Raw genomic sequence first — 27,845 nt, 5'->3', positions numbered from 1 at the left:
TATAAAATACATATTGGCTTATAGAGAGAACTATTCAATTCCAGCAACATCACACACTGTTTTAGAGACTGACGGACAGGGTCTGGTAGTGCTCCAGTTCTCCCTTTCAGAATAAGCAACAGAGGACTTGGAAACCATATCAACTCCTGTAGAAATGGCACTACGGTTATTGTGAGTAACCTAATTTATGTTCATTTAACTCTGTCTTCTAGTGAGTTTATACAAACTGTCATCTCCTACCATTCTGAGAGATTGGAGACTGTCAAAAAAGGTGGTTGTAATGTTAATAATTTGGTTGTTATTCCATTAGTTACCTTGAGGCAGATGCCCCAGGGACAGAGTGGTCCACACTCATTGAATATGGCGCTTTTAAATGTTAGAGCAATCACTAGTATAACCTTTCTCATGAATGACCTCATTACTGAGTGCAAAGTTGATTGCGTGTTTCTCACTGAAACATGGCTGTCTTCAGACTGTAGCGCCATTCTTATAGAAGCCTCCCCCCGGACTACAGCTTTTCATACTCTATCAGAAAAGGAAAAAGGGGTGGGGGGACAGCCTCTATTTGTACTAATGCTCTCAGCTGTAAGGACATTTCGTTTGGTGACTTTACGTCTTTTGTGCATCATGCTATACTGTTTAAATGTCAGCCACCAGTGCTTGGCCATAACCCTATATTGCCACTAAAGCACTGCCCCACTTTCCTTACTGATTTCTTTGAACTATTGTCTATTGTCCTTGAGAGCAATTATAAAATCATTGTGTTGGGCGATTTTAATATTCATGTTGACGAAGAGACTGACTCCAAGGCCATTCAATTAATGAATATTTTGACCTCTATGGACTTTATTCAACATGTTACTGGGCCCACCCATAACCGCGGCCCTACTCTGGATCTGGTTATTACCAAGGGGCTTTCTATTGACATATTCTCTACTGTTGATGTTGCTTTATCTGATCACCACTGTGTATTTTTTACTACCTTGTTGCCCATAGCACAGGGTATTACTGAATGCATTATTAAGAAACGCTATCTTACCTCTGAAGTTGCTACAGATTTTATTGAGTGTATGAAAAATACTCCACCTATTCTGCCTTCCACTTGTGATGATTTAGTTGATAACTTTAATAGCATTATTAAGGGCAACGATTCTTTCCATAGCTCCCGTAAAGTTGAAAAAGGCCACATTCAAACGGAGAGCCCCTTGGATGAGTGAGGAAACTAATCAATTCAAGAGAAATTGCAGAGCGGAAGTGGAGAAAGTCAAAGTTGCAGGTCCATTATGATATTATGAGAGAGCAACTTGGCATATATAACAAGGCAATTAGAAATGCCAGACAGGCTAATTTTTCTAAATTGATCACTAATAATCAGAATAATTTGAGAGGGCTCTTCTCGACCATTGATGGCCTGATAAATCCTACCCCTGCAAATCTATGTGAACTTTCCTCCACATCTAAATGTGATGAGTTTGCGGCATATTTCAGAGGTCAGATAACAAACATTAGGCTGGGTATCAGTCAAGCAAGACCTGATGAGAAGTTTGAGTGCCTTAGCCAACCACGCAAAGGCACTATGTATTTATTTTCCCTGGTTGACACAGACATGCTCAGGAAAGTGATATCACATTTTAAGCATTCTACCTGCCTTCTCAATCCTATCCCCACCACCTTCTTCAAAACAGTTTTTAATTGCATATCTGAAGAGGTGCAGGCTATTGTTAATCACTCCCTGTTCACAGGCACTTTCCCCACTGCACTAAAAACTGCTATGTTGAAACCCCTTCTGAAGAAAAGTAATCTAGATTCTTAAGCTCTTAGCAATTTTCGGCCAATCTCCAACCTCCCATTCTTAAGCAAAATTCTGGAGAATTTGCTTTTCAAACAGCTAAATTATTGTTTTAAGTGCCAACTGTATTTTTTATTATTATTCCAAACTGGTTTTCGTGCCCACCACAGCACAGAGGCCACTTTAGTTAAAGTGATAAATGATCTTAGAGCCAACACAGACGCCAAACAGCTCTCTGTCCTTGTACTCTTGGATTTAAGTGCTGCATTAGACACTGTTGACCATGATGTCCTTCTGGACAGACTGGAGAGGTGGGTTGGACTCTCCGGTCCAGTTCTAAATTAGTTTAGGACCTATTTAACCACGTAGAGTTTTTGTCACTCTTGGTGAACATAACTCAGAGAAAATACATATCACATGTAGCGTTCCACAAGATTCGATTTTGGTTCCGGTACTGTTCAGTTTATATACAGTATGTTACCCTTGTCAGCGTTATCAGAAAGCACAGCATTGATTTTCACTGCTACGCAGACGATAGACAACTTTACATTTCTGTGTCAACAGAGGATTTTAGTTACACTGATAAATTATTAGACTGTATTAGTGATTTAAATACTTGGATGGCTCACTGCTTCCTCCAGCTAAATCAAGACAAGACCGAGGTACTTATTGTTGCAGCCAAAGCACAGAGAGAGAATCTGGCCGCACATTTTAATTCACTGGCAATAAAGATAAAACAGCAGTAAAAAATCTAGGTGTTATTTTAGATTCTGAACTCCATTTCGAATCACACATTAGGAATGAGACCAAAATAGCTTTTTACCACCTGAGGAACATTGCCAAGGTGCGGTCGTTTCTCTCTCAGGCTGATAAAGAGAGACTCATCCATGCTTTTATTACAAGCAGGCTTGACTACTGTTATGCTCTCCTGTCTGGTCTACCCAAGAAAGCCATTGGTCAACTGCAAAACATACACAATGCTGCAGCACAAGTACTGACCAAGACCAGACGGAGAGCACACATTACACCGGTTTTAAGGTCTCTGCACTGACTGCCTGTGAGTTTTAGAATTCATATTAAGATTCTTCTATTGGTTTTTAAATCAATAGAAGCCTCTGGAATAGCCTGCCTGAGAACCTGAGGGGGGCCGAAACATATTTAAAAGAGATCTTAAAACAAACCTTTTTAGCTTTGCTTTAGGGTGCTTTTTAGTCGTTCAGTTTTTATTGTTATTCTTTCGTTTTTTATCCTCTTATGTTTGTTGTGTAGTATTTCAGTTTGTATTCGTTTTTTTCCCCTGTGAAGCACGTTGCATTCCATGTCTGAAATGTGCCGTATAAATAAAGCTTGATCTGATTTGAAATTGCAGATGTAAAAGTGGGGTTGGGAATACTCAGTAGGGCTCTCCAACCCTGTTCCTGGAGAGCTACCCTCCTGTAGGTTTTCACTCCAACTCCAGTTGTAACTAAACCGATTCAGTTTATCAACCAGCTAATTATTAGAATCAGGTGCGCTAGATTAGGGTTGGAGTAAAAACCTACAGGACAGTAGCTCTCCAGGAACAATGTTGGAGAGCACTGCAGTAGGGTCTGTAGAATCTATACTGAACAAAAATATAAACGCAACATGTAAAGTGTTGGTCCCATGTTTCATGAGCTGAAATAAAGATCCCCGACATTTTCCATACGCACAAAAAGCGTTTTACACCGCAGACCAACTGTAACCACGCCAGCCCAGGACCTCCATATCCGGCTACTTCACCTGCGGGATCGCCTGAGACCAGCCACCCAGACAGCTGATGAAACTGAGGAGTATTTCTGTCTGTAATAAAGCCCTTTTGTGGGGAAAAACTCATTCTGATTTGCTGGGCCTGGCACCCAGGTGTGAGGGCCTATGGCTGTGCCCCTGCCCAGTCATGTGAAATCCATAGATTAGGCCCTAATGAATTTATTTCAATTGACTGATTTCCTTATATGAACTGTAACTCCGTTAAATTGTTGGATGTTGCGTTTATATTTTTGTTCAGTATATACTGTATATGGTGTTATTTAAAGGGGGCCTAAGGTCTAAATACCAAGCAATTATTTATACTCCACCCACTCTATTCACTGCAATGTAATACATTGTAGGCCTATATATTACATATTGGCTTATAGAGAAAAAACGTTTATGTGCCAATGTAAAAGTGGGGTTCGGAATACTCAGTAGGGTCTGTAGAATGTATATGTTGTGTCATTTCTTGGGGCTCTGAATAATAAGTAGTGTTTTTGGCCTTTCCACCCATTCCATTGGCCGCAGTGTGAATCAATGCATTTGGAAAGTATTCAGACCCCTTGACTTTTTCCACATTTTTGTTACGTTACAGCCTTATTCTAAAATGGATTAAATTGTTTATTTTTCCTTCATCAATCTACACACAATATCCCATAATGACAAAGCAAAAACTGGTTTTTAGACATTTTTGTAAAAAATAAATTAAAAAACTATAACATTTACATAAGTATTCATACCCTTTACTAAGTACTTTGTTGAAGCATCTTTGGCAGCGATTACAGCCTCAAGTCTTCTTGGGTATGACGCTACAAGCTTGGCACACCTGTATTTGGGGAGTTTCTCCCATTCTTCTCTGCAGATCCTCTCAAGCTCTGTCAGTTTGGATGGGGAGTGTCGCTGCACAGCTATTTTCAGGTCTCTCCAGAGATGTTAGTTCGGGTTCAAGTCCGGGCTCTGGCTGGGCCACTCAAGGACATTCAGAGACTTGTCCCGAAGCCACTCCTGCGTTGTCTTGGCTGTGTGCTTAGGGTTGTTGTCCTGTTGGAAGGCGAACCTTCGCCCCAGTCAGAGGTCCTGAAGCGCTCTGGAGCAGGTTTTCATCAAGGATCTCTTTGTACTTTGCTCTGTTCATCTTTCCCGTGATCCTGACTAGTCTCCCAGTCCCTGAAAAACATCCCCACAGCATGATGCTGCCACCACCATGCTTCACCATAGGTGCCAGGTTTCCTCCAGACATGACGCTTAGCATTCAGGCCAAAGAGTTCAATCTTGATTTCATCAGACCAAAGAATCTTGTTTCTCATTGTCTGAGAGTCTGTTACGAACCCCGTGGCTTTAAACGTCTAGGGTGGATGGACAAGAGACCCGTAACATAATTCGTGCAAATTAGAAGCGTGACATGGAACAGCGAGAACAAAAACTACACGACAACCATAAACTACCGTCAAACATAAAAGGTTTATTTTTGAACACACGGTAAAGGTTTGGGAAAAAGGGCCGAGCAGGACCCAAGAAATGAAACAATAGTGTAAAACACCCCTAAACTGATCTTGCCTGCCTCAAGAACCGCTAAGCTACTGCTAATCATACAAAAATACAGTGGGTGGTCCGCTCAGGTCTAACTAGTGTTTTTAGACAGTTTTCTTCCTACGGGTAATGTACGCCCAAGGGCAACCTGCTTAAATTCCCCTTTTCCCAGAAACACACGAAGTTACCAAACAGAGTAACCAGCAAATGAGTGAGGACACAAAACACAGGACACCACAGTATCCATACTCACATACGGAATATAGTCTCTAACAAAGTTACCAAACAGAGTAACCAGCAAATGCGTAGGTACACAGGACACCACAGTATCCATACTCACATACGGAAATAGTCTCTAACAACACACACAACTGACCGGCTTTTAAACAATGGGATGTGTGATTGAAAAACCAGAAACAGGTGGTGCAATGCAGAGGAATGTTCACTGATTGGTCCACCTTAGCAATCAGCAGACACCCCAACGACCACCAATCAGGAACATACAGGACACCTGTGATTAGGGTAGAAGGAGAGGAAAAACACAAAAAGACACAGGATACCTGTATCCGTAACAGAGTCCTTTAGGTGTCTTTTGGCAAACTCCAAGTGAGCTGTCATGTGCCTATTACTGAGAAGTGGCTTCAGTCTGGCCACTCTACCATAAAGGCCTGATTGGTGGAGTACTGCAGAGATGGTTGTCCTTTTATAAGGTTCTCCCATCTCCACAGAGGAACTCTGGAGCTCTGTTAAAGTGACCATCGGGTTCTTGTTCACCTACCTGACCAAGGCCCTTCTCCCCCGATTGCTCAGTTTGGCCAGGCGGCCAGCTCCAAGAAGAGTCTTGGTGGTTCCAAACTTCTTCTATTTAAGAATGATGGAGGCCACTGTGTTCTTGGGGACCTTCAGTACTGCATACATTTTTTGGTACCCTTCCCCAGATCTGTGCCTCGACACAATCCTGTCTCGGAGCTCTAGGGACAATTCCTTCGACCTCATGGCTTGGTTTTTGCTCTGACATACACTGTCAACTGTGGGACCTTATCTGGACAGGTGTGTTCCTTTCCAAATCATGTCTAATCAATTGAATTTACCACAGGTAGATGCCAATCAAGTTGTAGAAACATCTCAAGGATGATCAATGGAAACAGGATGCACCTGAGCTCAATTTCGAGTCTCATAGCAAAGGGTCTGAATACTTATGTAAATAAGGTATTTCAGTTTTCTTTTACATAAATTAGCAAACTTTTCTAAAAACCTGTTTTCACTTTGTCATGATGGGGTATTGTGTGTAGATTGATGAGTAAAAACATGATTTACTCCATTTTAGAATAAGGCTGTAACGTAATAAAATGTGGAAAAAGTCAAGGGGTCTGAATACTTTCCGAATGCACTATACATTTCATGTTGTCTTATATACAAACACATGGGTGGAGTAGAAAGTGTTGCTGGGCATATAGACCTCAGTCCCCCATGAAATAACACCATATATAGATTCTATAGACCCTAGTGAGTAATCTCAACCCCACTTTTTTCTTTGGCACCTAGAATAGTTTTCTCTCTATAAGCCAATATGTAATTTATACTATAGCTAGTGTATTGCATTGGGGGCATTTATTTTACCTTGGAACATGTTTTAAAACCCACACATAAATTCCACAGACCCTACTGAGTATTCCCTACACTACTTTTACTCTGGCACCTAGAATAGTTTTTGCTCTATAAGCCAATATGTATTCCATATACAGTGATTCACATTGTGGCCAATGGAATGGGTAGAGTAAAAGGCCAGCAACACTCCATATAATTCAGTGCCCCATGAAATGACACCATATATACATTCTACAGACCCTACTGAGTATTCCTTACAATACTTTTACTGCAGCAGCCAGAATAGTTTTTGCTCTGTAAGCCAATATGTATTCCATCACAGGAGATTGGTGGTACCTTAATTGGGGAGGACGAGCTCGTGGTAATGGCTGGAGCGGAATTTATGGAATGGTATCTAATACATCAAACACATAGTTTGATGCCATTCCATTGGCTCCGTTCCGGCCATTATTATGAGCCGTCTTCCCCTCAGCAGCCTCCACTGTATTCCATATACAGTGATTCGCAATGAGGGCATTTATTTGACCTTGGAACTTGTTTTAAAACCCACATTTTATGCAAATGTCACATAAATATGAACAAATATGAATCCTGAATAATGTTTAGACAAATATTTGTCATATATCATAAATAAATACAAGTTATTTACACTTTTCTACTATTACGTGGGGGACTTTTATTTGGAAAATTTGCTAAATTCCGTGACCCGGAAATCCTGTTTTAGTGTTGCTGATGAGACGCTGATTCTTTTGACAGCCTATCGATGAATAACACACAATTTCAAACAAAACATCGAAAACACACCGTTGCATTGATGTGGTTTGACACTCAGCAGCCGTAATTGTAAAGGTAAGCCATTTTATCAGACTTGCTGATACGATAGCTAACGTTACCTCACAACAGCCATTTCTTTGCAATCAACGTTGTTGGCAAGCTAACGGTAAAGTTAGCCTTTAATCACATTCGTAGAATGTTTGATAATGTCTGATGTTAGCTTGCTCGCTAATTAGGTAGCTAGCTAACGCTTGTCAGCTTTCAACGCAAGCTTAGATTTGGAAAATATTGATGCAGTTCGTCAGCTATCAGTACGTTAGCTACTAACTAGCTAGCTAACCAGGTTGAACTTATAAGTAGCAGCTAGCTAACGTGAGATAACTAACCGTTACTTTGCTAGCTAATTTGCGTTGCTAGCTGGCTAGCTAACCACCTAGCTAGCTAGTACTACTGCATTGCTGGACGAAAACAAAACCGACTGCACGGTACCGTTAGCAGCTATCGATGCAGATTTATTCTAAAATCAACAAGGAGTTTCCTAGATGGCAAACTAACTTTGTGGGCCTTTGCGATTTCCAAACAGCTAGTTAGCCAACTAGCGTAGAGTTTCCGCAGTATTGGGACGTGTATGTTGTTGGTCCCATGAAAGACCGATTGTGTGGAATGCAACTCGAGTCATTCCTGCCTGCGTGGCCACCGGCACTGCTAGACATGGGTTGCTAATGTTAACTTAGCCGGCTAATTCACGAGTCCTCAGTAGTTAGCTACCTAGTATCTACTTTTTCTGTTATGTATTTTTATTAATTCTCAACAAGTCCGTTTCTTGTCTATTTTGGCCTCCCTAAATAACCTTTCAAATGACAGCCCTTTAATTTGAGTGGAAACATGATTGCTGTTTTTGATGAGGGTGGCAATTTGATCATCCAGCTGACTGGAATGTTGTTGTTAGCTATGATGATTTACATTACATTATTTAGCAGACGCTCTTATCCAGATCGACTTACAAATTGGTGCATTCAACTTATGATAGCCAGTGGGACAACCACTTTTATTTTTATTTTATTGGGGTAGGGGAAGGAGGATTACATTATACTATTCCAGGTATTCCTTAAAGAGGTAGGGTTTCAAGTGTCTCCGGAAGGTGGTCAGTGACTCCGCTGTTGTGGGGGAGCTTGTTCCACCATTGGGGTGCCTAGAGCAGCGATGATTCTGTGACATTGACAGTGGCACTTTGACATATGGCAAGGACCAGAGCCATACATTTAGAATAAATACATGGCTCTGGCCATGTTATGCAGGCTCATTTGCCATGTTGCAGGCAGTTTGCTTATTTGCCCCAAATAGCACAACAACCCCCATCTATGGACAATCTCATCAATATCTTTGTCCTGAAAACACCCATTACCAACCGATCAATACATCCATCTCAGCTAATGTGGGTCTGTATGAGAGGAGCCCTGCTCTGGAGCCTCCATGTCCTGTCCTGGGTCTGTTACCCCAGCTCAACTCTCCTCTGTTGGGGGAGAGGACAGGATAGAATATTCCTGTTTCCCTGGAGATGTGGCGCCAGACAGGCGAGGGTCACTGTCTGACAGCCCAAAACAGACTGGCTTCTTATTCTTTTTCTTTTAGTTTTATGGCAGACTACACCTATTGGTGTATTGCCGCCACCGACTGTACGGGGTAGTGAAACAAAAAAGATTCCATTGTGGGAAGGGGGGGGATCGACATAATATAAAATACCCCCCAAAATAAAAACATCCCACTCCTTCAGTCACATTCAAATCACATCCCTACACAGGCTCAGGTGCCTGTGAGGACGGAGCAGAATTCCTTGTAATTCCTCTGCAGAAAAATCCCTGAGTCCCAAGAAATGCTCAGCCGCACTCACAATGAAGCCTATTTTCTCTGATTTCCTCTCCGTTTGCACTGTGCAGTTGATAACCAAATGACTAAACGCTAAAGTCCACCTTCTTAACATGCAACATGTCAGGATCCCTCTGTTGACAAGGAACATCGTCTTGTGTCTCTACTCCTACTATCATTACTTCATCAACATCACTCCTTTCTTCCACTCTACTCAACGCCTCCGGATAGGAGACATGCTGGACAGCCCTTATTCTTGCCACCTCTGTCTCCTTCACCCTAACAGGACACTTCAGTAATGTGGGTGCATGTTCACCACCACAATTGCAGCATAAAAACAATTATAAAAAAAAAAATAATAATTGTAAAGTGGTTGTCCCACTGGCTATCATAAGGTGAATGCACCAATTTGTAAGTCGCTCTGGATAAGAGCGTCTGCTAAATGACAAAAATGTAAATGTATATTTAGGCTCAGCTGGCATATAATACTCCTTCCGTCTACTTACACTTGACACATGACCAAGTAATGTACATTTATCACACTGCATGCGTTTGGGCATGAAGAACAGACTGGCTGCAGCAGAGACTAGAGGGCGGGAAAAGAAAGAAGTAGAGAGGGGTTGGGGGACGACAACAGAGAAGACATAAAAAGGGAGAAGAAAAGCAAGGTATCCAATTTCAAAACATAAAACGTTGTTTTGAAAGACAGGGAGTGATAGGCTAGATGGATCCTCTAACTGATCCTGTAACTGGTGGGAGAACAGCCAGTGGGTTAGGCTGGGTTTGATGCTGTCAGTAAAGTGATTGTTTAAAACCCCGGGTGTGGATCCAGGAGTCAGTCAGGTTTGTCTAGGTATGGGTGTGTCTCTGAGCTCTGATGACACAGATTAGAGTTGTAATCTGTTATGAATTGAGCCCAATAATTATACATTACTTTGTCATCATGCTCCTGCCTATCATTTGCCGGCCTGGCCAGCATCTAGGCTCCTGCTGTTTCTGTATGTCTGTCAACAAGTTACTTTTAAAAAAATATCTAACTGTTTTTCATCACTAATGTCCTCTCTGACCTCCTCTCTCCTCCTCTGTCTACAGGGTTGGTTGCTGATACAGTAGGGGCCTGGTCAAGCTGTGGGTCTTGTGGTGAGACAGAGATCCACACCTCCTGCCCTACAGAAGGGTGTGGGAGCTGGGAAGGGGGAGGTGACTAGAGTGGGAGGCAGGTGCCATGCTCCAGGGGTGAGGTGGGGAAGAGGGGGACACACACGGGTCAGGGGTGTTTGCTGAGGTTGCAGAGGAGATGAAGTTGAAGCAGCGCGTGGTGGTGCTGGTTGCCGTGCTACTCCTGTTGGGGCTTGCCAAACTTTTTCTGTTGGACGGAGGAGAGGGGTCCGCAGCCAGCCGACGAGACCTCAGAGCTTTCCGCAAGGTAGGGGTGTGTCTTTGTGTCAGTGTGTATTTATTGTAGCTGGTGCCTGCATGTAACACACACATTTCTATCCGTGTGTGTTATCAGATGGAGTCAGGCCTGTCTCTCTCCCGCGGTGCCCGGCTAACACACACTCTCCAGTCTCCATGGGAGGTGGCAGGCCAGTGGGTGGGCCCCAGGGAGGTGTACCCTGAGGAGACCCCTGAGCTGGCAGCCGTCCTCACCGCGCTGGGCACTGCCAGGGTGGAGCGGGCAGATGTGGGCTACAAGGGCACCCAGCTCAAAGCTCTACTAGTACTGGACGGGGGGCAGAAGGTGGTCTTTAAACCCAAGCGGTGAGAGCGAGAACACACACATACACAGTCCATTCTTTGGTTCTGTGCTGCTGAACAGTCCTCAGGAACTGAGTGTCCTTGTTTCACTCTGACATCTGTGTGTTTGTTGTCTGGTTCTGTTAGGTCAGATTAGGCACTGTGCTTTTACTCTGTGGTTTATGTAAGAGGATAACTCTCTCCATCACTCCCTCCCTTCCATCTCTCCCTCCCTCCCTCTCTTTCTAGGTATAGTAGAGACTATGTGGTAGAAGGAGAGCCGTATGCAGGTTATGACCGACACAATGCAGAGGTGGCAGCTTTTCACCTGGACAGGTACGCGCGACACACACGTATCGGTCTTATGCATTAATATATACATTTTACATTAGGGATTGGGAATCTGGATACTGGTGTTGCTAGTTGTATCTGAGTGTATGTCCTGTGTATGTGCTGTAGGATCCTGGGCTTCAGGAGAGCACCTCTAGTGGTAGGGAGGTTTGTCAACCTGAGGACTGAGATCAAACCTGTCACTACGGACCAGCTACTCAGTACCTTTCTAATGCAGGGTGAGATGCTAGCACACACACACACGGACAGACACATACACACTTGGACACACACACACACACACTACAGGGCTCTGTTCGGTCCCACCCATAATATGTTTGCATATAGACATGCCACTCCTTAAACGTTGATAAGATAATGTGTGTCCGGGTTCAAGCAGCAGTGGGCTAGATCTCTCTCTAAATGGAAATGGTTAACCTCTCTCCCTCCCCCTCTCTCTCTCCAGGTAATAATAGTTGTTTCTATGGGAAGTGTTACTACTGTAGAGAGAGTGAGCCGGCATGTGCGGAGGGAGAGAAGATGGAGGGATCGATAACTCTCTGGCTGCCAGACGTCTGGCCGCTCCAGAAACATAGACACCCCTGGGGACGCACCTACAGGGAGGGCAAACTGGCCAGGTGTGTGTATTAACTATTTGTCTGTGGTATATGTTAACTGTGTGTGCTTGAGTATTCATTTTGTGTGTGTGTAGGTGGGAGTATGATGAGAGCTACTGTGATGCGGTAAAGAAGATGCCTCCGTACGACGCTGGTCCCAGACTGCTGGACGTCATCGACACGGCCATCTTTGATTATCTCATCGGCAACGCAGACCGACATCATTATGAGAGTTTCCAAGACGATGGAGGAGCCAGCATGCTCATCCTGCTGGATAACGCAAAGAGGTGGAACACATACACACTCTACTTATTGTAGCTAATGTTAGCACATGAATGGTATAAACACATTTAGGTACTCTAGACATGATGACTAAGATGACCTCTCCTTCACCTCTCTCCGCCTTCATCTCTCCATCCCCCACATCACTCCTCTTTTCTAGGGGTGTAACGGTTTGGTACATATTGTGGTTACGGTTCGGTTTCGGTACAGCGTAAATTAACAATGTTCAACATTCACAATGTTCCTTGCATTGTCTGTTGTGACCGAATTGTTATGATTGACCTCTCAAGTTTCCACTCTGATGCTGCATGTTGGAGGTGGGAATTAACCAGTTGTGAAGTCGTAGATACCAGTTGTATGCATTCATGTGATTTGAACTTGTTGAGAAACGCAGATTGGCTAATGGTCAACAAGCTGTGTCAACCATATACTTAAAGTACAACGATCATGCTTGTAAACAAATTATAGAGTTCAAAAACCACATTTAATAGATTGCTTTTTATAAATAATGTTTTGTTAAATTTAACTGCTGAAAATGCTGTTATAGAGGCCATTTCCTAAGTAGGGGACGTCAGAGGTCACCATGTGAGAGAAGTTGGTGCTCAGGATGATTGACGAGTTTCCCACTAGTAATTACCAGTTTGAGAGCTGTTCAAGTGAATTTTTCCCAGTCATGTGGTAAATTCCCACTTGGTTATGAACGCACCATGACACTGCCTCCTTCAGTGCCAGATGCGCACTTGTGACTCTCATAAAGGGGGCATGTCTGTAGCACGGTACATCTCCCACTCCGGTGTATTGTGATGGGCTGTCACTGTTAAGTAAGCGCAACACAGGGTGCATTGGTTAAAAACGTCCTGCTTTAGTTTGCTTATATAGAGCGTAAGGCTGACCCCGTTTAGTTGACTGGTCGATTGTTTGGTTGATAGGCAGTTGGTCGACCGAGATTTCTTTAGTCGAGCAGTCTCAATTTTAATTTTATGGTGCACAAAACACCTGTCTAATTCATGCCTGTCTCATTGGACTAATCCATTGTGGAGGCCACAGCGATGGCACAGTCCATCACTCTAAGACATCTGATACTGAAATTGTATATGGTTATATTATGTAAAAAAATAATGGTGCAACACTAATAAATTGAATATTATTTTATAACAAATGCACTTTCTCCTGCTTTGGAAATGGTCGCTGTCCGCGGTTCTGAAACATAATCTTTAGTGTGCTGTAGAATTGCCGCCTTTCCCTATTTTGCTATGTGCATAATAGCAAAATTAACCAGCATATTGGGATTGAGAACAATACAGTGGAGGCAACAGCAGCCGAGACGAGGAAACAGCCCTTGCCTTAAGCCCTCTTTGGACGGGATTAGTTTTACTGGGGGTGGTCCGGTAATGTAATTATGTGCACAAGCACAAAACACCACATCTGTAATTTTAGTCCTGTCCGAATCTGCCATGTCAGTAATTTGTACATGGCATGAGAGGTAACAATTCCAGCTAGAATAACCTACTGTTTTTTTGGTGAACTCCAAGGTCCTCTGATAATACAAGTCCCGTGTGAATCGACATCCCTGTGTTTTGAGAGAAATGTCTGAGTTTGACAGGTTTTGTTCACGGTTTCAGCAAGAAAACAATAATTGATTTGATAAATTGAATGAAGTGCTGCGCATAGCCTATACAGTGGGGAAAAAAAGTATTTAGTCAGCCACCAATTGTGCAAGTTCTCCCACTTAAAAAGATGAGAGAGGCCTGTAATTTTCATCATAGGTACATGTCAACTATGACAGACAATGAGAAAAGAAATTCCAGAAAATCACATTGTAGGATTTTTTATGAATTTATTTGCAAATTATGGTGGAAATTAAGTATTTGGTCAATAACAAAAGTTTCTCAATACTTTGTTATATACCCCTTGTTGGCAATGACACAGGTCAAACGTTTTCTGTAAGTCTTCACAAGATTTTCACACACTGTTGCTGGTATTTTGGCCCATTCCTCCATGCAGATCTCCTCTAGAGCAGTGATGTTTTGGGGCTGTCGCTGGGCAACACGGACTTTCAACTCCCTCCAAAGATTTTCTATGGGGTTGTGATCTGGAGACTGGCTAGGCCACTCCAGGACCTTGAAATGCTTCTTACGAAGCCACTCCTTCGTTGCCCGGGAGGTGTGTTTGGGATCATTGTCATGCTAAAAGACCCAGCCACGTTTCATCTTCAATGCCCTTGCTGATGGAAGGAGGTTTTCACTCAAAATCTCACGATACATGGCCCCATTCATTCTTTCCTTTACACGGATCAGTCGTCCTGGTCCCTTTGCAGAAAAACAGCCCCAAAGCATGAAGTTTCCACCCCCATGCTTCACAGTAGGTATGGTGTTCTTTGGATGCAACTCAGCATTCTTTGTCCTCCAAACACGACGAGTTGAGTTTTTACCAAAAAGTTCTATTTTGGTTTCATCTGACCATATGACATTCTCCCAATCCTCTTCTGGATCATCCAAATGCACTCTAGCAAACTTCAGACGGGCCTGGACATGTACTGGCTTAAGCAGGGGGACACGTCTGGCAATGCAGGATTTGAGTCCCTGGCGGAGTAGTGTGTTACTGATGGTAGGCTTTGTTACTTTGGTCCCAGCTCTCTGCAGGTCATTCACTAGGTCCCCCGTGTGGTTCTGGGATTTTTGCTCACCGTTCTTGTGATCATTTTGACCCCATGGGGTGAGATCTTGCGTGGAGCCCCAGATCGAGGGAGATTATCAGTGGCCTTGTATGTCTTCCATTTCCTAATAATTGCTCCCACAGTTGATTTCTTCAAACCAAGCTGCTTACCTATTGCAGATTCAGTCTTCCCAGCCTGGTGCAGGTCTACAATTTTGTTTCTGGTGTCCTTTGACAGCTCTTTGGTCTTGGCCATAGTGGAGTTTGGAGTGTGACTGTTTGAGGTTGTGGACAGGTGTCTTTTATACTGATAACAAGTTCAAACAGGTGCCATTAATACAGGTAACGAGTGGAGGACAGAGGAGCCTCTTAAAGAAGAAGTTACAGGTCTGTGAGAGCCAGAAATCTTGCTTGTTTGTAGGTGACCAAATACTTATTTTCCACCATAATTTGCAAATAAATTCATAAAAAATCCTACAATGTGATTTTCTGGATTTTTTTCTCTCTCAATTTGTCTGTCATAGTTGACGTGTACCTATGATGAAAATTACAGGCCTCTCTCATCTTTTTAAGTGGGAGAACTTGCACAATTGGTGGCTGACTAAATACTTTTTTCCCCCACTGTATATGAAGGGCATACATGTATCAACTTTCACAGTGAATGCTTTTGTTCATATGTTTTGTGCGTATGAATAGAATATTGCCAAATGCATCAGTAAAACATATTGTGCCTATTTAATGTAACCCTTGCTGTTAATAGATCGCAAAGCAGCATACAACCTACCTACATGTTTGGAAATGATACGTTCACTTTCTCATTCATAGCCTTAAAACGCATCTCAAGTGCAAGTGCACTGTTTAGCTCACATCTGAAGGCTGGGGGCATTTAGGACATCTATTGCGGATCACTAAAATATCCTAATGGTTCTGATAACACTTCCTCAATTCAAATATTATGGGGCACTATACCAAAGAGGTTTGGTATGGTTTAACTTGGGAACCAAGCTTGAGTTATCAGTGTAGCCCTGTTATCGCCTGGACTTGAAATATCTTCACACCTAGAAAATAACCTCCAGGCTTCCATCATAACTGTCAATTTATTGGAAAAAAGAAAAGATTACAGGGGGCAGTTTGGAAAAACGAATCCTGTCCAAATCATCCTCTGGAATAACGGACATTCTGGGGTAATAAATACATAACCAACGTTCTAAAGTAATACTAGTCCCATGCGAATAGGGCTTAGCCTAATTGTCTAAGAAAATTGAGGATAGAGCAAACCCCAACTTAATTAGGTCTATAATCAATAGCCTAACTGTTAAATGTGCCTGTCTTTATAAATCATCCATATACAGTACCAGCCTACTCATACATTGTAGAATAATAGTGAAGACATCAAAACTATGAAGTAACACATATGGAATCATGCAGTAACCAAAAAAGTGTTAAACAAATCAAAATAGATTTTAGATTCTTCAAAGTAGCCACCCTTTGCCTTGATGACAGCTTTGCACCCTCTTGGCATTCTCTCAACCAGCTTCACCTGGAATGCTTTTCCAACAGTCTTGAAGGAGTTCCCACATATGCTGAGCACTTGTTGGCTGCTTTTCCTTCACTCTGCGGTCAATCAATCAATCAATTTTATTTTATATAGCCCTTCTTACATCAGCTAATATCTCGAAGTGCTGTACAGAAACCCAGCCTAAAACCCCAAACAGCTAGTAATGCAGGTGTAGAAGCACGGTGGCTAGGAAAAACTCCCTAGAAAGGTCAAAACCTAGGAAGAAACCTAGAGAGGAACCAGGCTATGAGGGGTGGCCAGTCCTCTTCTGGCTGTGCCGGGTGGAGATTATAACAGAACCATGCCAAGATGTTCAAAAATGTTCATAAGTGACAAGCATGGTCAAATAATAATCAGGAATAAATCTCAGTTGGCTTTTCATAGCCGATCATTAAGAGTTGAAAACAGCAGGTCTGGGACAGGTAGGGGTTCCATAACCGCAGGCAGAACAGTTGAAACTGGAATAGCAGCAAGGCCAGGCGGACTGGGGACAGCAAGGAGTCACCACGGCCGGTAGTCCCGACGTATGGTCCTAGGGCTCAGGTCTCTCAGTTGGCTTTTCATAGCCGATCATTAAGAGTTGAAAACAGCAGGTCTGGGACAGGTAGGGGTTTCGTAAACGCAGGCAGAACAGTTGAAACTGGAATAGCAGCAAGGCCAGGCGGACTGGGGACAGCAAGGTGTCAGCATGCCCGGTAGTCCTGACGTATGGTCCTAGGGCTCAGGTTCTCAGAGAGAAAGAGAGAACGAGAGAATTAGAGAGAGCATACTTAAATTCACACAGGACACTGGATAAAACAGGAGAAGTACTCCAGGTATAACCAACTAACCCCAGCCCCCCGACACATAAACTACTGCAGCATAAATACTGGAGGCTGAGACAGGAGCGGTCCGGAGACACTGTGGCCCCATCCGAAGAAACCCCCGGACAGGGCCAAACAGGAAGGATATAACCCCACCCACTCTGCCAAAGCACAGCCCCCGCACCACCAGAGGGATATCCTCAACCACCAACTTACAATCCTGAGACAAGGCCGAGTATAGCCCACAGAGGTCTCCACCACAGCACAAACCAAGGGGGGGCGCCAACCCAGACAGGAAGATCACGTCAGTAACTCAACCCACTCAAGTGACGCACCCCTCCTAGGGACGGCATGAAAGAGCACCAGCAAGCCAGTGACTCAGCCCCTGTAACAGGGTTAGAGGCAGAGAACCCCAGTGGAGAGAGGGGAACCGGCCTGGCAGAGACAGCAAGGGCTGTTCGTTGCTCCAGAGCCTTTCCGTTCACCTTCACACTCCTGGGCCAGACTACACTCAATCATATGACCTACTGAAGAGATAAGTCTTCAGTAAAGACTTAAAGGTTGAGACCGAGTCTGCGTCTCTCTACATGGGTAGGCAAACTGTTCCATAAAAATGGAGATCTATAGGAGAAAGCCCTGCCTCCCGCTGTTTGCTTAGAAATTCTAGGGACAATTAGGAGGCCTGCGTCTTGTGACCGTAGCGTACGTATTGGTATGTACGGCAGGACCAACTCGGAAAGATAGGTAGGAGCAAGCCCATGTAACGCTTTATAGGTTAACAGTAAAACCTTGAAATCAGCCCTTGCCTTAACAGGAAGCCAGTGTAGGGAAGCTAGCACTGGAGTAATATGATCAAATTTCTTGGTTCTAGTCAGGATTCTAGCAGCCGTATTTAGCACTAACTGAAGTTTATTTAGTGCTTTATCCGGGTAGACGGAAAGTAGAGCATTGCAGTAGTCTAACCTAGAAGTAACAAATGCATGGATTAATTTTTCTGCATCATTTTTGGACAGAAAATTTCTGATTTTTGCAATGTTACGTAGATGGAAAAAAGCTGTCCTTGAAACAGTCTTGATATGTTCGTCAAAAGAGAGATCAGGGTCAAGAGTAACGCCGAGGTCCTTCACAGTTTTATTTGAGACGACTTTACAACCATCAAGATGAATTGTCAGATTTAACAGAAGATCTCTTTGTTTCTTGGGACCTAGAACAAGCATCTCTGTTTTGTCCGAGTTTAAAAGTAGAAAGTTTTCAGCCATCCACTTCCTTATGTCTGAAACACAGGCTTCTAGCGAGGGCAATTTTGGGGCTTCACCATGTTTCATTGAAATGTACAGCTGTGTGTCATCCGCATAGCAGTGAAAGTTAACATTATGTTTTCGAATAACATCCCCAAGAGGTAAAATATATAGTGAAAACAATAGTGGTCCTAAAACGGAACCTTGAGGAACACCGAAATGTACAGTTGATTTGTCGGAGGACAGACCATTCACAGAGACAAACTGATATCTTTCCGACAGGTAAGATCTAAACCAGGCCAGAACTTGTCCGTGTAGACCAATTTGGGTTTCCAGTCTCTCCAAAAGAATGTGGTGATCGATAGTGTCAAAGGCAGCACTAAGGTCTAGTAGCACGAGGACAGATGCAGAGCCTCGGTCTGACGCCATTAAAAGGTCATTTACCACCTTCACAAGTGCAGTCTCAGTGCTATGATGGGGTCTAAAACCAGACTGAAGCATTTCGTATACATTGTTTGTCTTCAGAAAGGCAGTGAGTTGCTGCGCAACAGCTTTTTCTAAAATTTTTGAGAGGAATGGAAGATTCGATATAGGCCGATCGTTTTTTATATTTTCCGGGTCAAGGTTTGGCTTTTTCAAGAGAGGCTTTATCACTGCCACTTTTAGTGAGTTTGGTACACATCCGGTGGATAGAGAGCTGTTTATTATGTTCAACATAGGAGGGCCAAGCACAGGAAGCAGCTCCTTCAGCAGTTTAGTAGGAATAGGATCCAGTATGCAGCTTGAAGGTTTAGAGGCCATGATTATTTTCATCATTGTGTCAAGAGATATAGTACTAAAACACTTAAGTGTCTCTCCCGATCCCAGGCCCTCGCAGAGTCTGTGCAGATCCAGGACAGCTAAGCCCTGGAGGAATACGCAGATTCAAAGAGGAGTCCGTAATTTGCTTTCTAATGGTCATGATCTTTTCCTCAAAGAAGTTCATGAATTTATTACTGCTGAAGTGAAAGCCATCCTCTCTTGGGGAATGCTGCTTTTTAGTTAGCTTTGCAACAGTATCAAAAAGAAATTTTGGATTGTTCTTATTTTCCTCGATTAAGTTGGAAAAGTAGGATGATCGAGCAGCAGTGAGGGCTCTTCGGTACTGCACGGTACTGTCTTTCCAAGCTAGTCGGAAGACTTCCAGTTTGGTGTGGCGCCATTTCCGTTCCAATTTCCTGGAAGCTTGCTTCAAAGCTCGGGTATTTTCTGTATACCAGGGAGCTAGTTTCTTATGACAAATGTTTTTCGTTTTTAGGGGTGCAACTGCATCTAGGGTATTGCGCAAGGTTAAATTGAGTTCCTCAGTTAAGTGGTTAACTGATTTTTGTCCTCTGACGTCCTTGGGTAGGCAGAAGGAGTCTGGAAGGGCATCAAGGAATTTTTGTGTTGTCTGAGAATTTATAGCACGACTTTTGATGCTCCTTGGTTGGGGTCTGAGCAGATTATTTGTTGCGATTGCAAACGTAATAAAATGGTGGTCCGATAGTCCAGGATTTTGTGGAAAAACATTAAGATCTACAACATTTATTCCATGGGACAAAACTAGGTCCAGAGTATGACTGTGGCAGTGAGTAGGTCCAGAGACATGTTGGACAAAACCCACTGAGTCGATGATGGCTCCGAAAGACTTTTGGAGTGGGTCTGTGGACTTCTCCATGTGAATATTAAAATCACCAAAAATTAGAATATGATCTGCTATGACTACAAGGTCTGATAGGAATTCAGGAAACTCAGAGAGGAACGCTGTATATGGCCCAGGAGGCCTGTAAACAGTAGCTATAAAAAGTGATTGAGTAGGCTGCATAGATTTCATGACTAGAAGCTCAAAAGACGAAAACGCCATTTTTTTTTTTGTAAATTGAAATTTGCTATCGTAAATGTTAGCAACACCTCCGCCTTTGCGGGATGCACGGGGAATATGGTCACTAGTGTAACCAGGAGGTGAGGCCTCATTTAACACAGCAAATTCATCAGGCTTAAGCCATGTTTCAGTCAGGCCAATCACATCAAGATTATGATCAGTGATTAGTTCATTGACTATGACTGCCTTTGAAGTGAGGGATCTAACATTAAGTAACCCTATTTTGAGATGTGAGGTATCACGATCTCTTTCAATAATGGCAGGAATGGAGGAGGTCTTTATCCTAATAAGATTGCTAAGGTGAACACCGCCATGTTTAGTTTTGCCCAACCTAGGTCGAGGCACAGACACAGTCTCAATGGGTATGGCTGAGCTGACTACACTGACTGTGCTATTGGCAGACTCCACTAAGCTGGCAGGTTGGCTAACAGCCTGCTGCCTGGCCTGCACCCCGGTCCGACTCATCCCTAACTATCTCAATTTGGTTGAGGTCGCGTGATTGTGGAAGCTAGGTCATCTGATGCAGCACTCCATCACTCTCCTTCTTGGTCAAATAGCCCTAACGCAGCCTGGCTGATAGTCCCACTAAGCGCAAATCAGATGGGATGGCGTATCGCTGCAGAATGCTGTGGTAGCCATGCTGGTTAAGTGTGCCTTGAATTCTAAATAAATCACAGTGTCACCAGCAAAGCACCCCCACAACATCACACCACCTCCTCCATTTTCCACGGTGGGAACCACACATGCGGAGATCATCCGTTCACCTACTCTGCGTCTCACAAAGACACGGCGGTTGGAACCAAAAATCTCCAATTTGGACTCATCAGACCAAAGGACAGATTGCCACCAGTCTAATGTCCATTGCTCGTGTTTCTTGGCCCAAGCAAGTCTCTTCTTCTTATTGGTGTCCTTTAGTAGTGGTTTATTTGCAGCAATTCGACCATGAAGGCCTGATTCACGCAGTCTCCTCTTAACAGTTGATGTGTCTGTTACTTGAACTCTGTGAAGCATTTATTTGGGCTGCAATTTCTGAGGCTGGTAACTCTAATGAACTTATCCTCTGCAGCAGAGGTAATTCTGGGTCTTCCTTTCCTGTGGCGGTCCTCATGAGAGCCAGTTTCATCATAGTGCTTGATGGTTTTTGCGACTGCACTTGAAGAAACGTTCAAAGTTCTTGACATTTTCTGTGTTGACTGACCTTCATGTCTTAAAGTAATGATGGACTGTCGTTTCTCTTTGCTTATTTGAGCTGTTCTTGCCATAATATGGACTTGGTCTTTTACCAAATAGGGCTATCTTCTGTATTAACCCCCCCCACACACACACACACCTTGTCACAACACAACTGACTGGCTCAAACGCATTAAGAAGGAAAGAAATTCCACAAATTAACTTTTAACAAGGCACACCTGTTTAATTGAAATGCATTCCAGGTGACTACCTCATGAAGCTGGTTGAGAGAATGCCAAGAGTGTGCAAAGCTGTCATCAAGGCAAAAGGTGGCTACTAAAATCTAAAATATATTTTGATTTGTTTAACACTTTTTTGCTTACTGCATGATTCCATGTGTTATTTCATAGTTTTGCCTGTTTGAGTGTTTGTTTAATAGCCTACTGATTTCGTGAGCACCAAGTCTCATGCAACAGAAAAATGTTGGATAAAGCAATTTCACAGATGTGGCTGTTTTTAATCTTTGCTGTGCTGTAATAAAGGCTTTACAATTTTTTCCCTTTAGAACAGACAGGTATTACTTATTTAGTGTTGTTTACACTGTTCCAAACAGGCAGAAAAATTATATTATAATCTAACAGCATCTTTTTGTCACACATAATATGCACGCAGCTCTCGTTTCTATACCCGCCTTTTTCTTAATCTCCTTCTTGTTATAATTCAATTATTATTATTATGATCATGTCTCCCGAGTGGTGCAGTGGTCTAAGGCACTGCATCGCAGTGCTAGCTGTGCCACTAGAGATCCTGGTTCGAGTCCAGGCTCTGTCGCAGCCGGCCGCGACCGGGAGACCCATGGGCGGCGCACAATTGGTCCAGCGTCGTCCAAGGTAGGGGAGGGTTTGGCCGGCAGGGATGTGGGTTTGTTTCCCACGTGGGGCCAGAATGAAAAAAAACATGTATGCATTCACTAACTGTAAGTCGCTCTGGATAAGAGCGTCTGCTAAATGACTAAAATGTAAATGAATCCAGGCTCTGTCGTAGCCGGCCGCGACCGGGAGACCCATGGGGCGGCACACAATTGGCACAGCGTCGTCCAGGGTAGGGGAGGGAATGGCCGGCAGGGATTTGGCTCAATTGGTAGAGCATGGCGTTTGCAACGCCAAGGTTGTGGGTTCGTTTCCCACGGTATAAACAGTATAATTAAAAAATATATATATATAATAATGTATGCACTCACTAACTGGAAGTCGCTCTGGACAAGAGCGTCTGCTAAATGACAAAAAAATGTAAAAAAATAAAATAATAAGTAATGTCGTTATCATTAGTAGGCTTTGTATAGTAGCCTTGTATAACCACCATCGAGCTGTAGGTATAAGAGCGCGTCCTGTTTAGTCTTAATACCGGAACTTACAGTATTTAGGCCTATATTTCAATATATAAGCTACTGTATCAATCAATCATTCATTTGTTCATGCCATCACACAGTATACGAGACATACATGCTTTGAAATGCAATCAATCATTTTCATTTTAAAATTAAATAACAAATGGAGCTTTGAATAATTAGCGTAAACATAAATTAACCGCAATTCACGAATGCATGCAACTGTTTTTAGTCTCCTGTAATAAAGACTTTATATATTAATTTTTTTCATTAGCGCAGACTCTCTGGTACACTTATTTATTTAGTGTTGTTTACACTGTTCCAAATGGTCCGAGAAAATAATATTGTAATCTGACAGCAACTGTTTGGCACACAAAATACTCACGCAACGCTTGCTCCTATACCCTCCTTTTTCTCCAGTAGTAAACATTCTGTTTACTACTCAAGTTTCTTTTTCACGTCCTCCGTATCCATTTCGCATAACCTATTTATTGATGTGATTATGATAGGCTATAGTTAAGGCCCTATTGGTCACATGCATGCGATGTTTACATGTTTCACGTAAAGAGAGCAAGGGTTTTCCTAAACAAAATCTAATCTAATTTTATTTGTCACATGCGCCGAATACAACAGGTGTAGTAGACCTTACCATGAATTGCCTACTTACAAGCCCTTAACCAACAATGCAGTTCAAGAAATAGAGTTAAGAAAATATTTACTAAATAAACGAAAGTAAAAAAATATATATCAAAAAGTAACACAAGAAAATTACAAAACAATAACGAGGCTATATACAGGGGGTACCAGTACCGAATCAATGTGCGGGGGTACAGGTTAGTCGAGGTAATTTGTAAAGTGACTATGCATAGATAATAAACAGCAAGTAGCAGCAGTGTAAAAACAAACTGCGGGGGATGGGGTCGTCAATGTAAATAGTCCGGGTGGCCATTTGATTAATTTTTCATCAGTCTTATGGCTTGGGGGTAAAAGCTGTTAAGGAGCCTTTTGGTCCTAGAATTGGTGCTCCGGTACCGCTTGCCGTGCGGTAGCAGAGAGAACAGTCTATGACTTGGGTGACTGGAGTCTTTGTGTATGGGATTTAGGTAACAGAACTTTTCAGTCAGAAACAAGTAAGAAACTAAATGGCTGAAATGATGTTGCAGCTTCAGCATGGACAGCGCAATAAACACTTGCTGTGCTGTGGTACCTTTTCCCTGCAGTAGGGAGGAGAGCGAGACAACGTGCGCCAGTCACACAGGCACTCGCTGTCTTTTCTTTTTTTTTTACACAGTGTGACCATCAGGCTCTTTCTTGAGTCATTTGCGTTTATTTAATCAAACAGTGTGCTGAAAGCATCAGACAAGCTCAGTGCATATGTAGTTGGTTTAATTCAAACACATAAGATGTCTGTCTATATATGGAAAAATAAGTTTAAACATGTTGACCAATCGATTGCTCGAAAGAACGGGACTACCAATATATATTTTTTGTCGGGGACAGCCCAAATAGAGCAGGTAAAATTGGTCTTCCTGAAATTGGTGCAAGAGGGAAGTTGGTAATGTGGCGCGAGCACTTTCACCAGGTGCTGAAACCCCCTATTCTCAGCCATATCCACGGCTATAAACCAAAGATTGTACAAATTATAATCATAGTTTACCTATCGCTCGTGTAATTTCTTAGGCCCGGTCAGAATCAGCTGCCAAGGGTTGATTGAATGCAGAGGGGAGACGATGTGTTGTTTCTTTGCGTTTCATTCTTGCTCTTGTATACTGGGTTGGTGTCGGCGTAAATGTGTCAACATATTTGAGGTGTTGGCAGCTGCATATGCTATTCTCGTTAAGCGTGGCGACATACTGTTAATGTTTTATCCACAACTCTGTCCATCGCCATTGTAATCTACTGGGAAGCCAAAATATTCCCAAACTGGAGATTTAAACGATGATGGGGGATCCTCCAATTCTGGTTTATCGACCCCACCACTCGCCATCGTACAGAACTAGGAGACCGAACTGAGGTCCATTACACCCCATCGTTCGCATAGCCTATAGGCCCAGTGTTTTTGTTTTGTTAATATACACTGCTCAAAAAAATAAAGGGAACACTAAAATAACACATCCTAGATCTGAATGAATGAAATAATCTTATTAAATACTTTTTTCTTTACATAGTTGAATGTGCTGACAACAAAATCACACAAAAATTATCAATGGAAATCAAATTTATCAACCCATGGAGGTCTGGATTTGGAGTCACACTCAAAATTAAAGTGGAAAACCACACTACAGGCTGATCCAACTTTGATGTAATGTCCTTAAAACAAGTCAAAATGAGGCTCAGTAGTGTGTGTGTGTGGCCTCCACGTGCCTGTATGACCTCCCTACAACGCCTGGGCATGCTCCTGATGAGGTGGTGGATGGTCTCCTGAGGGATCTCCTCCCAGACCTGGACTAAAGCATCCGCCAACTCCTGGACAGTCTGTGGAGCAACGTGGCGTTGGTGGATGGAGCGAGACATGATGTCCCAGATGTGCTCAATTGGATTCAGGTCTGGGGAACGGGCGGGCCAGTCCATAGCATCAATGCCTTCCTCTTGCAGGAACTGCTGACACACTCCAGCCACATGAGGTCTAGCATTGTCTTGCATTAGGAGGAACCCAGGACCAACCGCATCAGCATATGGTCTCACAAGGGGTCTGAGGATCTCATCTCGGTACCTAATGGCAGTCAGGCTACCTCCTAATGGCTGTGCGGCCCCCCAAAGAAATGCCACCCCACACCATGACTGACCCACCGCCAAACCGGTCATGCTGGAGGATGTTGCAGGCAGCAGAACGTTCTCCACGGCGTCTCCAGACTCTGTCACGTCTGTCACATGTGCTCAGTGTGAACCTGCTTACATCTGTGAAGAGCACAGGGCGCCAGTGGCGAATTTGCCAATCTTGGTGTTCTCTGGCAAATGCCAAACGTCCTGCACGGTGTTGGGCTGTAAGCACAACCCCCACCTGTGGACGTCGGGCCCTCATACCACCCTCATGGAGTCTGTTTCTGACCGTTTGAGCAGACACATGCACATTTGTGGCCTGCTGGAGGTCATTTTGCAGGGCTCTGGCAGTGCTCCGCCTGCTCCTCCTTGCACAAAGGCGGAGGTAGCGGTCCTGCTGCTGGGTTGTTGCCCTCCTACGGCCTCCTCCACGTCTCCTGATGTACTGGCCTGTCTCCTGGTAGCGCCTCCATGCTCTGGACACTACGCTGACAGACACAGCAAACCTTCTTGCCACAGCTCGCATTGATGTGCCATCCTGGATGAGCTGCACTACCTGAGCCACTTGTGTGGGTTGTAGACTCCGTCTCATGCTACCACTAGAGTGAAAGCACCGCCAGCATTCAAAAGTGACCAAAACATCAGCCAGGAAGCATAGGAACTGAGAAGTGGTCTGTGGTCACCACCTGCAGAACCACTCCTTTATTGGGGGTGTCTTGCTAATTGCCTATAATTTCCACCTGTTGTCTATTCCATTTGCACAACAGCATGTGAAATGTATTGTCAATCAGTGTTGCTTCCTAAGTGGACAGTTTGATTTCACAGAAGTGTGATTGACTTGGAGTTACATTGTGTTGTTTAAGTGTTCCCTTTTTTTCCCCTTTTTTTCCCCCATTTTTTTGAGCAGTATATATTTTTTATATATTCATTGGGTTCACAGTGCGGACCGAACTGTTTACCATTACACCCCTACTCTTTTCCCACTGATCCTGTTGATTAATCTGCTGAGCTGAGTGTGTCCTAGACTGTGTGTTATGACAATATGTATGCAGGTGCTTTAATAGGGATGTAACGAGTCACCGTTAAGGTGCGTTGGCATATAACGCGAATGTCTAGCAACCCAAAGGTTGCGTGTTTGAATCTCATCATGGACAACTTTAGCATTTTAGCTAATTAGCATCTTTTCAACTACTTGCTACTTTGCAACAACACTGAACACAAATATAAATGCAACATGTAAAGTGTTGGTCCCATGTTTCTTGAGATGAAATAAAAGATCCCAGACATTTTCCATAGACACTAAAAGCTTATTTCTATCAAATGTTTTGCACATAATTTGTATACTTCCCTGTTAGTGAGCAACCCATCCACCTGACAGATGTCGCATATAAAGAAGCTGATTAAACAGCATGATCATTACACAGGTGCACATTGTGCTGAGAGCAATAAAAGTCCACTCTAAAATGTGCAGTTTTGTCACACAACACAATGCCACAGATGTCTGAAATTTTGAGGGAGCATGCAATTGGTATGCTGACTGCAGTAATGTCCACCACAGCTGTTGCCAGATAATTTAATGTTAATTTCTGTACCATAAGCGGCCTCCAACGTTTTTTTATGGAATTTGTGAGTATGTCCAACCGGCCTCACAACCACAGACCATGTGTATGGGGTAGTGTGGGTGAGCGGTTTGCTGATTTCAACGTTGTGAACAGAGTGCCCCATTGTGGCGGTAGGGTTATGGTATGGGCAGGCATAAGCTACGGACAACGAACACAATTGCATTTTATCGATGGCAATTTGAATGCACAGAAAAACCGTGACGAGATCCTGAGGCCCATTGTCGTGCCATTCATCCGCCGCCATCACCTCATGTTTCCGCATAATGTACAGCCCCATGTTGCAAGGATCCGTACACAATTCCTGGAAGCTGAAAATGTCCTGGCCTGCATACTCACCTGACATGCTACCCATTGTGCATGTTTGGGATGCTCTGAATCGACGTGTACAATACTGTGTTCCAGTTCCCGCCAATATCCAGCAACTTCGCAAATCGACAATCAACAGC

At 43.4% G+C, this 27,845-nt stretch overlaps 1 protein-coding gene across 2 annotated transcripts in view; it reads left to right on the top strand.

Annotated features, from left to right (window-relative positions):
- The first annotated feature begins 7,420 nt into the window (after nt 1-7,420).
- The window catches only part of fam20b (FAM20B glycosaminoglycan xylosylkinase), a 28,923-nt gene continuing 8,498 nt past the window's right edge, over nt 7,421-27,845 (top strand). For both annotated transcript variants that reach the window (XM_041839198.2, XM_041839197.2), the window contains exons 1-7: nt 7,421-7,546; nt 10,430-10,763; nt 10,851-11,098; nt 11,324-11,410; nt 11,534-11,643; nt 11,871-12,042; nt 12,117-12,308. In XM_041839198.2, coding sequence (XP_041695132.1) covers nt 10,635-10,763; nt 10,851-11,098; nt 11,324-11,410; nt 11,534-11,643; nt 11,871-12,042; nt 12,117-12,308 — 938 coding nt within the window. In that variant the 5' untranslated portion in view covers nt 7,421-7,546; nt 10,430-10,634. The remainder of the gene's footprint in view (nt 7,547-10,429; nt 10,764-10,850; nt 11,099-11,323; nt 11,411-11,533; nt 11,644-11,870; nt 12,043-12,116; nt 12,309-27,845) is intronic.

This window comes from Coregonus clupeaformis, chromosome 20 (genome assembly GCF_020615455.1).
Source record: "Coregonus clupeaformis isolate EN_2021a chromosome 20, ASM2061545v1, whole genome shotgun sequence".
Classification (NCBI taxonomy): domain Eukaryota; kingdom Metazoa; phylum Chordata; class Actinopteri; order Salmoniformes; family Salmonidae; genus Coregonus; species Coregonus clupeaformis.
Note: the sequence above shows the minus strand (reverse complement) of the source record. Positions and strands in the feature narration are given on the sequence as shown.